The sequence below is a fragment of the Delphinus delphis genome, chromosome 14, assembly GCF_949987515.2.
Source record: "Delphinus delphis chromosome 14, mDelDel1.2, whole genome shotgun sequence".
NCBI lineage: Eukaryota > Metazoa > Chordata > Mammalia > Artiodactyla > Delphinidae > Delphinus > Delphinus delphis.
In genome coordinates this window covers 9,943,882-9,960,131 of record NC_082696.1, presented here as the reverse complement: position 1 = coordinate 9,960,131, position 16,250 = coordinate 9,943,882, and the positions used below count along the sequence as shown (strand labels likewise).

At 44.0% G+C, this 16,250-nt stretch overlaps 2 protein-coding genes across 5 annotated transcripts in view; one reads left to right on the top strand and one right to left on the bottom strand.

Annotated features, from left to right (window-relative positions):
• Positions 1-1,324: 1,324 nt before the first annotated feature.
• LOC132437423 (uncharacterized) lies at positions 1,325-14,872 on the bottom strand. Its single transcript, XM_060030654.1, is given in 8 exon segments — positions 1,325-1,476; positions 12,727-12,895; positions 13,790-13,966; positions 13,968-14,222; positions 14,439-14,558; positions 14,560-14,610; positions 14,612-14,670; positions 14,716-14,872. Coding segments are annotated over 6 exon segments (792 nt in total). The 3' UTR covers positions 1,325-1,476; positions 12,727-12,895; positions 13,790-13,816.
• A 221-nt stretch (positions 14,873-15,093) lies between these two features.
• The window catches only part of ZDHHC14 (zinc finger DHHC-type palmitoyltransferase 14), a 275,052-nt gene continuing 273,895 nt past the window's right edge, over positions 15,094-16,250 (top strand). For 2 of the 4 annotated variants that reach the window (XM_060029719.1, XM_060029716.1), the window contains exon 1: positions 15,096-16,246. In XM_060029719.1, the coding sequence (XP_059885702.1) occupies positions 16,002-16,246 (245 nt within the window). In that variant the 5' untranslated portion in view covers positions 15,096-16,001. Of the gene's footprint in view, positions 16,247-16,250 lie in introns of all 4 variants that reach the window. The other 2 variants (XM_060029718.1, XM_060029717.1) reach the window with 2 other exon arrangements.

Sequence of the window (16,250 nt, the reverse complement as noted above, 5' to 3'; positions counted from 1 at the left end):
AGAGGTAGGGAAACTAGACAAGAAAGCATGTTCCCTAGTAGTCAAATAAGCTTATAAACATTTTCTTGCGACATTGGGAGCCTTTCCAATAACAAAACTTGCTGGCTGCTGTCATTCCCTGTGCTGTTCTAGAGGGGCTATGAAGTGATCTCATTGTCAAGGCCTTTGGTTTATAGAAACATCTTTGCCATTAATCAAAGGCTACAGGCTAACTGACATCACACACTAGAATGGATCCAGAAACATCTCAGGCGCCACGCAGAATACAGCAGCTTGGTACACGTTGCTAAGGTACTCTTCTCTGGGTTTCTAGGGTAATAGGCATCTTGACATGCCCAGGTTTGTATTCAGGCTATTCCTAGTATGATGATGACAGTCTGTGGCTATACCTGAAGATCGGTAATTTTTGTCACTCTTCATGACTTTGCTGCATTCCTTCCACACTGCCCATCCTTTCCACAAACCCCTACAAACTGGCCTCACCACTCCTTCAAACTGTTCTCAGAAGACAGCATGACCTCCTCATTTCCAAGTGCAATATCCTCCTGCTGCTAGACTCTGTGCAGACCTTCTCTGCAACGTTTCACACTGGGTAATGCCCTGTTCCTTCTAAAAGTTTGCCCTTCGTTGGCTTCTTCGGAATAATACTCCAGGTCTTTTTCCTCTCTGGACGATCCTCCTTTGTTGCCTTTCCTCACTCCCACCTTCTGTCCCTTAAATATCAACATTCCCCAAGGTTCTGCCCTGAGCTACATTCTTTCCTTGCTCTATATATTTATTCCCACTTGAATCCATCCACTCACATGCTTATTAAAATAATGGACCAATATAGAAAAGCCTAACGGAGAAAGTAAAAAAAAACACACAAAACATTAAAGGTGACATTTATCGTCTATCTATATTTATGCACACAGTTGCACGATTTTATCAAAATTGGATCATTCTAGGGGCTTCCTGTCGTGGCGCAGTGGTTGAGAGTCTGCCTGCCGATGCAGGGGACACGGGCTCGTGCCCCGGTTCGGGAAGATCCCACATGCCGCGGAGCGGCTAGACCTGTAAGCCATGGCCGCTGAGCCTGCGTGTCCGGAGCCTGTGCTCCGCAACGGGAGAGGCCACAACAGTGAGAGGCCCGCGCACTGCAAAAAAAAATAAATAAATAAAATAAAATTGGATCATTCTATACTTGTGTTTAAATCTATAATACGGTTTGAATACCGTAGGTCAACACAGGATTTTTGCCATCACTTTAAGTGGACCATATTTAAGTGTATTAGTTCTTTGCTAGGGCTGACATAACAAAGTATCACAGACTGGGTGGCTTAAACAATAGAAATTTATTTTTCCACAAATCCAGAAGCTAGAAGTCTGAGATCAAGGTGTCAGCAGGGTTGGTTTCTTCTGAGGTCTCTCTCGTTGGCTTGTAGACGGCCGTCTTCTCTCTGTGCCTTCACATGATCTTCCTCTGTGTACGTACGCCTATGAAAATGGATCAGGGCCCAGCATCTTTAAAGGTCATATCTCCAAATACAGCCATATTCTGAGGTACTGGGGATTAGGATTTCAACATATGAAATTGGGTGTGAGGGTTCACACTTCAGCCCATAGCACATATATTTTAAAAAATAATTCTTCATTCATACCATTTTTTTCCCAAATATTTAAATAATGCCATGAGAGTTGTCTTTCTTCCTTGGTTTTGGAATTTTCCTTTCTTGCCTTTGATTAAGGATGAATAAAGATCCAGACCAAATGTCAGATTCCACACTAGTTACAGTATTCCTTTATCTGTGACCCCTTGCTCTATTGTGTGTACAATCATTGTGGCAATTGTCTGCCTTATGGGAGTGTCTTTAGTTACCTTCTGGATGCTACATTTAATATCAGAGGGCTTCCCTGGTGGCGCAGTGGTTGAGAGTCCGCCTGCCGATGCAGGGGACACAGGTTCGTGCCCCCGTCTGGGAAGATCCCACATGCTGTGGAGCGGCTGGGCCCGTGAGCCATGGCCGCTGAGCCTGCGCGTCTGGAGTCTGTGCTCCGCAACGGGAGAGGCCACAACAGTGAGAGGCCCGCGTACCGCAAAAAAAAAAAAAAAAAAATCAGAGACTAGTTCTTACCCGTCTCTGCACTCCCATAGTCTAGCACATGCCTGGGACTCTGAGGATAGATGGATAAGATATAGTTCATCAATATCACTCAAATTTATCTTGGGTGCCCAAAGCTTTTAAGGTTCAAACCTTAAATTTTTCATATCATTTAGACTCCTCTTGTCTCCTTTTCTCCTCCCCATCTCCTCTTCTACAGTCTTTTTTTTCAGCCTGCAAGAGATTTTTCAAAGCTTTGCCTCAAGCTCACTTAACATCTGTGTTAATCTAGATAGATTTGTTTCACTATTAAGATACCAAAGCTAAAAAAAAGGAACTTTTATTACTGACTTTCCCTTTTGCCAGGAGGATGATAATCATTTACCAGAGAAAAGTTGACTGAGATCATGGTAAGTTTTCCTTGTGATGACGGATTTACATGTAGACAGAGCCATCCATCATGGGGCCTCAACAATACTGATGTGTAACTTAGCACTTTAACCTATTTACATTTTTCTAGTAAATTAAACATGTCTTCTCCTGTTCCAGGTATTCCATTTCTTCTTACCTGTGCTTGATAATGCCCATATTTTGCCTAAACCTCAACAATCAACCTTGCTAATAAAGTGCTGTTCTGAGTATGTGGATGTCTCTCATCAACAGAGGACAAAGCCACAAAGTGAGAATTATAACTAATTCTCACTAATTATAGAATAGGAAATGTCAAAAGAGAAAGTCCCTTACATTTGGTGGTTTCCAGATAGATTTTTAACTGAGAAAGATATATTGTTTGGAAATTCTTTTATTCATTTCGAAATAAACTGGGTATGGAGATAAAAAGGTAATCCTGTTCTTCCAAAAAATATTAAGAAATACTGCAGGAATATAAAAAAGTTTAGATAATGATACAATAAAGATATAAAAACTCCCTCCTATCAGCCATGCAGCTTGGACTCCTGATCCTCGTTTTCTCCTTTCCTCCCTCCTTCTCTTGCAAAAAGAATACCCTGAATTTTGTGTTTAGCATGCCTTAGGGTTTTGGGGGGAATTTTAGTATATACTATATATGTATATAATCATAAACAGTATATCCTGTTATAATTCATAGAAAAGATATATTTTTGTGACCTTCAGCAAATTTCTCTTTTCATTCAATATATTTTTTGAAATTTGTTTATTATTATAGTTTTAATTATTCCATTTCACTCTATGTAATATTCCATTGAATAAATAGTTCAGAATTTATTTATCTAATCCCCTATTAATGGACATATAGGCTATTTCAAGTTTTAATTTTTTTTAGTATTTAAAAAACAACAACAGGACTTCCCTGGTGGCGCAGTGGTTAGGAATCCACCTGCCAATGCAGGGGACACGGGTTTGATCCCTGGTCCAGGAAGATCCCACATGTCACGGAGCAACTAAGCCCATGCGCCACAACTACTGAGCCTGCGCTCCAGAGCCCGCGAACCACAACTACTGAAGCCCGAGTGCCTAGAGCCTGTGCTCTGCAACAAGAGAAGCCACCGCAATGAGAAGCCCGTGCACCGCAACGAAGAATAGCCCCTGCTTGCTGCAACTGGAGAAAGCCTGCATGCAGCAACGAAGACCCAATGCAGCCAAAAATAAATACATAAAAATATTTTAAAAGGTAAGTTTTATAAGAAAATAAAAATAAACAACAACAACAATGCTTCAGTGAATGCTCTTGTACCTGTCTTCCTCCTAATAGTACTAAAGGCCTAGATGGAGGCAGTATATGAGAATTCCATTGTTTCACTTCCTCACCAACAGTGGTATTGTTTCAATCGTGGTTTTTCATCATTTACATAAAGACTGTGACAAGTATGCATATTTTAATCCCTAGAGAAACTACTAAAAAATAAGGCAAAGAGGAATAGGTTAAAAGCCCATCGATGAGTTAAAATGGAATATTGAATTTTTTTTGATAAAACCAAAAGTAGTAACAAAGAATCAAAATATCAGATCAGACAAATAGAAAACAAATAAAAATGGTAGACCTAAATCCAACCATATCAGTAATTACATTAAATAGAAATGTACTAAACACTCCCATTAAAAACAGAGACTGTCAGACGAGGTAAAAAAGCAAGACCTAAGTACACGCTGTTTAAAATAATTACCTTTATGCGAAGTTTCAGAGGAGTTGAAAGTCAAATAATGGAAAAATATGTACCGTGCAAACAGTACACATAAGAGAACTGAGCTGGCAAATTAATACTATAAAAAATTACTTCAAGACAAGGAATATAACCAGAGAAAAGAAGAACACTTATAACAACAAAATGGCCAATTCATTGGGAATATATAACAGTTAAACAATTATAAATGTATATGGTCCTAATTACAAGGCTTCAAAAACATGAAGCAAAAACTGACAGAACTAAAGGGAAAGTAGACAAAACATTGCTGGAGATTTTAACACCTACCTCTCAGTAACTGTTAGGACAACCAGAGAAAACAGTAAGGGTATAAAAGACCTGGCAAAATTATCAACCATCTTGAACCAGTTGACATTTAAAGAACACCACACATAAGAATGGCAGAAACACATTCTTTCCAAGTGCACCTGGAATCATAACAGGCTGACCATATGCTTGAAAATAAAACGAGTTTCAATAAATTTAAAAGGATTGAAATCTTAGAGCCCATTCTCTGATCTCAAAATTATTATATTAGAAGTCATTAACTCTAAGATACTTAGAAATTTAACAACTCAGTTCTAAATAAACCATGGATAAAAGAAGAAATCACAAGGACAATTAAAAGATACTTTGAATTATGATAATAAAGATACAACATATCAAATTTTGTGGGATGTAGCTAAGGAGATTCTTGGAGGGAAATTTATAGTTTTAAATATTTATATTAGAAAAGAAAAAAGGTTTACAATCAATCTAAGGTTCTACCTTAAGAATCTCGAAGAATATGAGCAAATTAAACCCAAAGTAAATAGACGGAAGGTAATTATAAAGGTAAGAACAGACATAAATGAAATAGAAAATAAACAATAGCTTAAATTAACAAGGCAAAAATTTGGTTTTCTGAAAAAAAATAATAAAATTGATAAACCCTTAGCAAGACTGATTAAGAAAATTGCCAGTATCTACAATAAATGATCTTATGGACATTAAATAAATAATGACAGAATATTATGAACAAATTTATGCCAATATATCCAACAACTTAAATGAAATAGAAAAATTTCTTTAACAGTATAACTTACCCAAACTGACACAAGATGAACTAAAAAATAAGAGTAGTTCTATATCTTTTGAAGACATTGAGTTTGATATCATAATCTTTTCCTCAAATAGAACTCCAGAACCAAATAATTAGCTGGTGAATTCTATCAAACATTTAATAAGTAAACAATACCAACCCTACCAAACCTTCTCAAAAAAATAGATGAAGAAACAATTCCCATCTTGTTTTTATGAGGTCAGGAGAATCCTGAAATCAAACTTGACAAAGACATGACCTCCCCTGACCCCCGCAAAAAAAAAAAAAAAAAAATCAGTAGCCAATAACTCTCATTAACATAGATGTAAGTTTTTTCACAAAATATTAATAATCCAAATCCAATAATATATGAAAAGGACAATGCATTTTGACCAAATGAGGATTACGTTAGAAATGTAAATTTTAGCATTCAATTATCAATCAATGTAATACATCATATTAATAGAATAAAGGAGAAAATGAATCATCTCAATTGGTGCAGAAAGCATATCTTACAAAATTCAGCATCCATATATATAAGAACTCTCAGCAAACCAGTAGTAGAGGGAAACCTCAACCTGATAAAGGCATCTATAAAAATCCCAAAGGTAACATCATATCTAATGATGACATAGTTGTTGCGTTACCCCCAACATTGGGAACATGCAAGGATGTACACTTTTTTTTTTTCTAAAACAAAACAAAAGAACTGTAAATAATTAATTAACTCTAGTTTGCTGGTTTGCTTTTCATGGTGGCACGGGTTAGCAATTCCAAAACTCTTTTGTACTCTAGACTTGAAGAAATGAACAAATACATTGAGAATAATGGAAGGAATGAGCTACAGATATGGAAAGTGAGAAGCATGCATTACAGCTTGTAGTTTTTGATTGGAAGTGCATGTTATCAGTTTGAAAACATGGTTTTTAGCATTGAGAAAAATAAATATCTGTGCCTATGTTTTAATAGATATATAAATAGACAGAGATATATAAACACATATGTGTTTTCCACTAAAAGGAACTAGGACCCCCTGGAGAAATGACAGATTGCAGGGCTGGGACAGGAAAAGTACAGGGGGACCCTGGAACATCTGATTGAGGCAGTTAGGGAAGCAAGTGCTCAAGGAGTGACTGGGTCATGTCAAATTTCACAGGAGTTAGCATGAAGGGGCTCATGCTAGCCAAACCTGGAACAGTTTGAATGTCAAAATAACTACTGACAGATTATAGTTGTAGTTATTTATAACTAAACAATAGATTAGGGCTTCCCTGGTGGCGCAGTGGTTGAGAATCTGCCTGCCAATGCAGGGGACATGGGTTCGAGCCCTGGTCTGGGAAGATCCCACATGCCGTGGAGCAACTGGGCCTGTGAGCCACAGCTACTGAGCCTGTGCTCCACAACAAGAGAGGCCGCAATAGTGAGAGGCCCATGCACCGCGATGAAGAATGGCCCTCGCTCGCCGCAACTAGAGAAAGCCCTCGCACAGAAACGAAGACCCAACACAGCCAAAAATAAATAAATTAATTAAAAACAAAAAACAATAGATTATATCCCATTGAATAATAAAAGTATCTATGAGGCCATACTGATATAAATAAACCAGTGAATCAATAAATAAATGGGGAAGGAAAGAAAGGTCTTTCTTATGCCAACAAAAGTGGGTAGGGGGGAGAGAGAAAGATAAAGGAAAGAAGGAAGGAAGGAAGGGAGGAAAGGGAAGGAAATAGAATCAAGAAATCAATAGATACTAAAATCAGTAGGTGAGAGTTTGATGAAGAACAAGACATTTGCAGTCTTTGTATTTATTAACTACAAAGGAAAATAACAACTTTATATTGGAAAAACCTAGTGGAACCTCCTTACCCTAGGAACCAAAATGAGTATCATGAATATTGGGACAAACCAGCACCATGGACCTTTGGACCTGATGCTGAGAAAGACACATCACTTCCCACCAAAAATGCATAACCTGATTTTTCTTCAACATATCTAAATGAGCTAAATAGAAAGGTGGAAAACAATCTTAGCTTATTAACAAAAACCAAATTGTACCTATGTTGTTCCAGAAAAGATGTAAGATAGCTAAAGTAAAAGTTGACATTTTGAAATAATTTTAAACCCAGAAATAAGTCTGTACTAGAACAAATTAAACTGTCTCTTAAGGTGAAATATTACTACAGGAACAACAGAAGGTTATAAAAATGAAAATTTCTGTAAAATATATTTGTATCTTTATCTTATTAGATCATCTATAATTAAGAATATCCCGGATATTTTTACACCCCAAATAGGGATAATCTTCAGGTTTCACTAATGTACAGTTATGCAGATGTTTGTAGGAGAAAAAGGACACACCAGTTTTCTGAATTAGCAGTCAGGCTATTGACCCCCCGAAGAAGTCCTTCTAAGTAGACACGCTTATAAAGGTCTCAATCTCCTTTTGAAAGAGAATGATATAAATGGTGAAAACTGATGAGAAAAGGGAAAATAATAAGAATACCAGTAATACCTGCTTATGAGTTTACTACTGACAAGCACGTTCACATATTTTTTTGATCTCACAACCAACACTTGAGGTGGGTAGGTTTCAGTTATTCATTCCAGTGAGGTTTTTATTTCCCACAAATACCAAGGATGTCAAGGAAAGTTTGTTCTTGGATTTGGTTTCCATGTATTCAGAAAATAAATAAAAGTCAAACAAGTTTTTTACTGACTAGCTTTAGTTCCGAAATAGCATTACACATTTCTCAAAATCCATTCTTTACAGAGGAGACAAGAAATTTCTGAAATCCACTTTGGATTCTTTTGGAATTCTTTCTGACTAAGCTGCATTTTTAGTTAAGAGAAGTGTTTCTTTGTTTTGCTCATGTCCTTTGAGGAGCAAATGGGTATTGACTGTCCAGATGTAGGTGTTTTGAAAACCAGGCTGGGCTCTCGCCATTGGAACCAGACTTGCAGAACTCAGAACTTTAGTCTCTGTGTCTTCCTGCAAGGGTTAAATCGGAGGAGTGGTAGAATCATTTCTCATCGTCCATAGGATGCTTCTCCTTTTCCCGTTATTTTACCAGTTAGTGTTCTGATGCATATTTTACAAGTAATCAACAAAACAGTTTTGGAGCCTTTCTACTTCTTCATAATTTTTGCTTCTTTAAACCTGAGTGCATATCTATTTTGCTTCTCAATTAATAAGTGTCTGTACTTTGGGGTGTCAGTTTAGCCTTGGGCTGGAGATACATTCCAGCTTTATCCAGCACCTGCAGCTGGAAGCAGTATGGACATGCTTCTTCGAAATCCTGTGAGGAACTGCAGGCCCAGAGGCAGCAGCAGGTGTGACCCACGCAGGTATCTTGTAGTTTTAGCAATGTTGCCTTCATGCCTGTGGCTGAAACCTGATGAGAGCCCCATTGTGGATTACACTGTGAAGAAATGCCAGTCGAACCCAAATGGAGTGACATTGTACAAAATAAGTGGCCTAAACTCTTCTAAAATGTCAAGATCAAGAAACTAAAAGAAAGGAGGTAGAACTGTTCCCTATTGAAAGAGTAAGTGCTAGGTATGAAACCTGGGCTGGATCGTGAACTAGGAAAGATTAATTATAAAGTACATTATTCAGACAATTGATGAAATTGGATTATGGACTGCATATATGTATATATACAGCTTGCCTATAAGTATATGAGCCTGGAGAAGGATATATACTAAATTGTTTACATTGGTTACTTGGGAAATAGTAGGGGTTAGGGATGACACTTTAAAAAACCATACAGGATGAACAGGACGCATGACACGATTCCATTTTTATTAAATGATACATGTGTGGGGATTTCCCTGGTGGCGCAGTGGTTAAGAATCCGCCTGTCAATGCAGGGGACGCGGGTTTGAGCCCTGGTCCGGGAAGATCCCACGTGCCGCAGAGCAACTAAGACCGTGTGCCACAACTACTGAGACTGCGCTCTAGAGCCCGTGAGCCACGACTACTGAGCCCGCGTGCCACAACTACTGAAGCCTGCGGGCCTAGAGCCCGTGCTCTGCAACAAGAGGAGCCACCGCAATGAGAAGCCCATGCACCGCAACGAAGAGTAGCCCTCGCTTGCCCGCACACAGCAATGAAGACCCAACACAGCCAAAAAATAAATAAATTAAATAAATCTATTTTTTAAAAAAAGAATCTGCCTGCCAAGGCAGGGGACACGGGTTCGAGCCCTGGTCCGGGAAGATCCCATATGCCGCGGAGCAACTAAGCTCGTGTACCACAACTACTGAGCCTGTGCTCTAGAGCCCGCGACCTGTAACTACTGAGCCTGTGCGCCTAGAGCCCGTGCTCCGCAACAAGAGAAGCCACCGCAATGAGAAGCCCACGTGCTGCAACGAAGAGTAGTTCCCGCTCACCGCAACCAGAGAAAGCCTGTGCACAGCAACGAAGACCCAATGCAGCCAAAAATAAATAAATAAAATAAATTTATATATAAAAAACATGATATGTGTGTGGATAAAATGAATTACATAACAGATGGTCAACAAAATGTTAATGACTGTCATCTTAAGGTAATGGGAATTTGAACAACTTTTACATTTTCCCTATTTATGTGTAAGAAAATTTTTTGTAATACAATGGTTTCAATGCACATGAATTATTTTTATTAAAATCCTAAAAAGTAACTTTTTGGTGTAAAAGAGCCAAGAAAAAGTCACTGGGGAAATTATAAGTACATTTTGGATTAAATTTTTTCTGCCTCATCCAATTTTTTCCTTGCAGTGCTGAGTTTATTACTTTAAACATCTTACGTGTTTTGACACAAGATGTTCCCAGATGTGCTGAGCACATGTAAAACTTGGAGCAAACTCTCTGGGTTGGAAAGAATTAGGGTGCCTGATTTTCCGAGGAATTTTGTCTGCTATGGGAGCTTTGGCAATTATTTCCTGAGCTAATTCCTGAATTACCAGCCCTGAACTCTCAAAAGAAATCCCCTTCTGTCATTTTCAAAGTTCTCCTTCTAGCACTGGGTCCCTTTGACTTACGTACTTTGACCACACAGGTGCACACTCATCTTGGCCTCGAAAGGTAAACAAATCATCTGTCTTGGGATCTGAATGTCTTCCCCCTTCACCGTGGATAAGACCGTACTTTCTCCTGGCTGCCTGGAGGTATTCTGAGAATGACCGAGGTGGGTTTGTGGAATGCTCAGATGAAAGGAACAAAGCTCTAATTTTGTTAATAATGTAACCCCTGTTGTCGGTAAACCCACTGAGGCAGATGAGAACAAGGAACGATGCGCTGGAATCAAAGATACCACCAACACACAAGGGAGGGCCAGCTTGGTGCTCTTAGGGTTCACGGCTGTGGTAGCTTTAGGAGCATGGTCCAATGTAAAGAAGATGAAGAGTTAGTGCTCCCATAAGGGGCTCCCAGCTAATAACAGATGGGTTGGTGGACAAAGTTCAGCAAACTCGCCCTTCAGGTGGGGAAACTGTGAGACAGGGTCTGTACCACCTCCCACAGTTGCCTGGAGGGTCTGAGCTCCAGCCACCCACAGTGGCAGCTTCTCCACGCAAGCTTTATAGGCTCACCCCTCCCTAGCTCACTTCCTGTCTCAGCAGTGTTTTAAGGAATCCTCTCCCAAGTAAAGTATTTGCTCTTGAATCCTTGTCAATTCCACTCTAACTGGAAACATCATGTGTTTTCCCACCCTTCCCATCTCCTTGAGATCCTAACCCCTCTTGTCCTGCCTATCATATTGTCAGAGTCCTGGATCTCACTTTGCTACAGTCTAGGCCTCATAGATCTCCCTTTCCGCTGAAATCAAGATACTCTTCCCTACTCAGTTGGCAGTGAGTCAGACACAGTATACTCCTCCACTGTGTAGTGGAATCAGACATGCACACCTGGCCATCAATCCTGACTCCGTTACTTACCAGCTATGAAACCTTGGGCAAATCACCTAACCTCTCTGATCTTCAGTTTTCTCCTCTGTGAAAGAAAGGTAACATTCCTTACCTTGTCAGGTTGTCCTTTTGATTTAATAAGCTAAATGTGTAAAGAATCAGGATATTGTCTAATACAAGAAGCTATTCCAGAAATGATAGTGATTTTTATTACATAATTTTCTTCCATTACTTACTTTCTTATGTGTCTCCATCTTGCTTTCCCAACTAGGCTGTAGCTTCTCTGCCATATTCAATTTCTTTACCACAATGCCTTGCACATGACGGGCACTAAATAATCATTAGTTATCAGGTTTCTAAAGCTTTAAATCAGAGGATGCACTCTTTCAATTCGAGGTTCATTTATGAATTATTTGTTATTGTGAGGCATTCTCAAGAAATTTTTTGCAGGTAACTCCTTTTCTGGGCCTCAAATTTTCCCATATAAAAAAGAAATGTTTTGGTCTATAATTCTAGATGCACCGAGGTCCTTCTAGCATTAAAGTTTGGAAGCTATATATTCCTGAGGGCAAGTACTGTATGTTACTCTCCTCCTGACCCTTCCTCACTTACTATAATGGTGGTCACAGATTAAGTGACTTCCCAGTGCACGGAGAATAGATTCCAGATGCCTCACCCAGCCTTTCCTCTAGCTTTCATCCTGTCCCTCACTCCATTCCAGCCAGACTGTGTTTACTTTGCACCCCTAGAACTTTCCAAGCTTGATCTGCCTTGAGGTCTTTGTACTTGCTGTTTCTTACCATTTGGTTCTCTGCTCAAGCGTCTCCTCCACGGAGGTCTCTCACCCCACCCCAGTCTCTCTATCCAACAACGCTGCTCTGTTTTTTGGTTCATGTCACGTCTCTCTGAAATTGTCTTATCATTTAGTCATTTATTTCCCTTTTTTGGTGTGCATTTTATTTGCATTTATTGTTTTTTCTCTCCACCTCTCCCTCTAGCCCCCAAATATAAACTTCTATCTTGGATCCTTTTATATCCCTGCTGCAACAAAAAATACTTCGCACAAACTACACCCCTAAATAATTGAGAAATGACTGAATAAACTCTACCACACCTTACAGAGTAGTTTTTAGGTGGTGAGTTAAAATCCATGGCTGTCATGCCAGGTTCTAGTGAATTTAAGTATATGTCCTAAGCTAATTGCCATAGGTCTGAGTAAACATGGAGTAGGAAGAAACAAGGAATTCTTAGGAAGACAACTGCAAACAATCATATCAGCTTATCTAGAAACTTGCTGGCAGTGGGAAATTTAGAGATAATTTTTAAAGATGTAATTCATTTCTTTTTATTATGGAAAATTTCAAACATAAGCATGGACCCTCTTGTGCACGGTGGTGGACAAACCCTAGGGTAGCCGCTCATCCTAGTATTCAAACCCTTGTAATATCCCTTCCCCTGTGACTTGCTTTCTAACGGACAGAGTACGGCACATTTGATGTCACCCCTGTGTGATTACCTTGTGTTATATGAGATTCCATCTTGCTAGCAGGTTTGCTCTGGAGACTCTCCTTGCTGACTTGATGAAGTAAGTGGCCGTCCTGGCCCATGAATGCCAGGTGCCACCTAGGAATTGAGGACAGCCTCCAGTGGACAGCCAGCAAAAGCCAAGGTCTTCAGTCCTACAGCTGCAAGGAAATGAATTCTGCCAGTGACCCAAGTGAACATGGAAGCTGTTTCTTTTCCAATTGAGCCTCCAGATGAGAATGCAGCCTAGCCAACACCTTGATGGCAGGTGTGAGACCCTAAGCAGATGACCCAAGTGCCTGGACACCTGACCCACAGAAACTGAGATAATAAATCTGTGTTGTTTTAAGCTTCTAGGTTTGTGATAATTTGCTGCCACAGATAACTAATAAAGATATATCTATCACCCAACATGAACAATTTTCAAGTTTGCCAATATCTATATCCTCGTGTTTTTTGGGGGTGGATGGGCTGGACTATTTTAAAGCACATGCAGATATTTTTGTATGTTTCTCTAACAGAGAAGGACTATTAAAAAGCATAACCACGATGCCAGAAAAATTAAGGGCTTAATTGAGAACAAGAATAGGAGTCTTTTTTTCAAGCAACCAAGTCAATGTATTTAGTATATTAACTGGACACCTGGAGAAAAGGTGCTTGAAATAAATCAAATAACATCCTGTTGATCCCATGAGCTAAAGGATAGGAGAGCATGGGAGAGTTTTCATTTGAATTGTCTGAGGTTTGCCAGTTGTTTTTTTAAAAATCAGTACAGCCGCAGAGTACTGAATTGTCCCTACAATGTGCTCATTGGTCATACAATATCTAAAACCATTCGGACCCATTTCTAACTAAGGTCCTACCCATTCCCCTAACCTGCTTTATGATGGATCCTGGTAAATACCATTTTTATTCATAACTCCTTATAATTTCATGTCCTACTCGAATTGCCATTCCCACCACTTTTTCCTTACTACAGGAAGCTCTTCCCAACTGCCCCTAGTTCTTTTCCTCCCTTGGATAAACCAATCTCATCTCCCTTTGACACCGCTCACCTAGGCAGCGCTTAATGAGTGAAATTCTCAGGGCTCTGGGTTCAATCCCATCTCGACCACCCGGGCGGTTTGTGATCTCTGGCAAGTAGTCGGCTGGATACAATAGTGCCTCGCAGGGTTGTCGTGAAGATTAGATAAAGAACGTGCGTAACGTGTGAAGCGCCCAGCACCGAAAAGGCGCAGCAGAACCCCAGCCCTTCCCTTTGTTGGTTTCCATCTCCAACCAAACAGCACCAGAACGCTCAGCACCACGCCTCTCCCGCCCTCGTCGCGGAGGATGCAGGGATTTGTAGTTTTTTGGTCTCCTAGTCGCGTTTCCTCTCGGAGCCGGACGGCGAGAGGAAGAACTACACGTCCCAATAGGCCGTGAAAGGAAATTGGGGCGCGGAAAACCGATCGTCCCCGCCCCGTCTTCGCTCTGGCGGCCCACCGGCTGTGCCCACGGCGGGAGGGTTCAGACCCCCGCTGCAAAGCCAGGGCCGAGCGCACGAGCGGATCCGTGGGGACAGTCGGGCGGGGCGGGAGAGCACAGCGGGTGGCCCCTCTGCCGCCGTGGGAGCTCGCGGGGGGAAAGGAGAGAAATAAAGAGAGCAAATTGTGAGCGCCCGTGTCGGAGAAGTGAGAAAGGGCAAGGGAAGCAGCAACGCACGCAGAGCCTGGCTGCCACGGGGCTTGGTCCTCCGGGAGGGACCCAGGGCGCTTCGCTGTCCCCTCCTCCCCGCGGGAAGCCTGGAAGCTGGCCGGGCACGGAGACTCCCGCCCGCAGCCCCCATCCCGGAGTCCGGCCCGCCTCGTGCAGCGCCTCCCCATCCTGTCGCCGGGGCACCCCCAACCCACTCCCGGGCAGCAGCAGAGCCCCCGCCACTCGAGCACGCGCCCCGCTGGGGGAGGGAGAGGAAGAGTCGGGGCGGGCAGGGGAGGGTCACCACTCCGCGCCGGTTTCTCGGGTCCCCAGGAGTCGCCAGAATGGGTTTGCGTGTTGCTGCGTAAATGTGTGTCCCGAGGCGGCAGCGGCCGCCGGTAATAAACCGGGAGAAGCCGGGAAGCGGACAGAAGTCTGTGGGAATGCGCGCGGCGGGGCATCGGGTGCCCGGCCGGAGAGGCCCTTGAGCGATGCCGGAGGGAGTCCAGCGCCCGCCCCGGGGCCTCGCCTGCCCTGCTGGTGGGCACGGGGGCGGGGACCCTTCCGAGCCCGTGCGGGCTTCGCCCGAGAGAAGGAGGAGCCGGAGGAGGAGCCCGGCGGGTGAGGCGCCGGCCGCCGCCCACCGGGCCGGGAGGAGGCGGACCAGCTCGGAGCGAGGCGCGCGCGCCGGGGCTCATCCTCGCAAACAAGTGTCTGTGGCGTTCGCCCCGCGGCCCAGAGACGCGCTCCGCCGCTCCCGGCGGCCCTCCTTGCGCCAGGCCTGGCTCCTATGGGGCCGGAGAGAACCAGGGAGCCCCTGGCCGCGCAGCCCGCGAGCCGCCGCCGCGACCCTCAGCCCAGGCGGCCCCGGCAGCTCAGCGCGGGGGCCGCGGACTCGGCTCGGCTGCCAGGCGCGCCGGCGCGGGGTCGCCGCGCGAGCAGCGCCCGGGCTGTCGCCGAGCCCGCTCCTGACAGAATAACGTGCTTGGTTTCCCCACCCCTGGGAGGGGTTGCTGGGGCCGCAAGCTGCCTCCCAGTTTCCATCGCTCTCTCCTGGGGAGGATCCGCCGCCGGGAGGAAGGATTAGAATAAACCTGACCGAGGCGCAGAAGTGGCTCCTGAGGAAGCCGGCGCCGGGGCCGCCGCCTCGTGTCGCCTCTGGGCGCAGCGCTCGGGGGTCGGCGGGCCAGAGCCGAGGCGCGGCCGGAGGGCCGGGGGCTGCGGGGCCGAGCGAGCGGCTGTGCGAGGGGGAGGGCGCACGGCAAGCACTGGGGCGACTGGGCAGCCCCCCGCGCCCCGCGGGGTCCCGGAGCCCCAGCACGCGGGCTGGAAGCGACTGAGGACCGCCGCCGCGGGCTGCGGGCGAGCACCGTCCCTCTAGGCAGGGGATCCGGCTATGACAGCTGGGCTCCCCAAAGGGTTAACCTGGGTGTCCTCGGCAAAGTTGTCGCCGAGCCGGGAGCCCGCGTAGGGGCCGCGGCGCCGAGGCTCTGGGGGCGGCCGGGCGGCCGGCGGCGGTCGTGGCTCGGCGGGGGCCGCGCGGCCGGGGGGCTGCTGGGGGTGTGCGCCCCCAGCCGGCTGCCCTCGTGGATGCCTCCCGGCGGCGGCGGGCCCATGAAAGACTGCGAGTACAGTCAGATCAGCACCCACAGCTCCTCCCCCATGGAGTCGCCCCACAAGAAGAAGAAAATCGCGGCCCGGAGGAAATGGGAGGTTTTCCCGGGAAGAAACAAGTTCTTCTGCAACGGGAGGATCATGATGGCCCGGCAGACGGGCGTCTTCTACCTGACTCTCATCCTCATCCTGGTCACTAGCGGACTCTTCTTCGCCTTCGAGTAA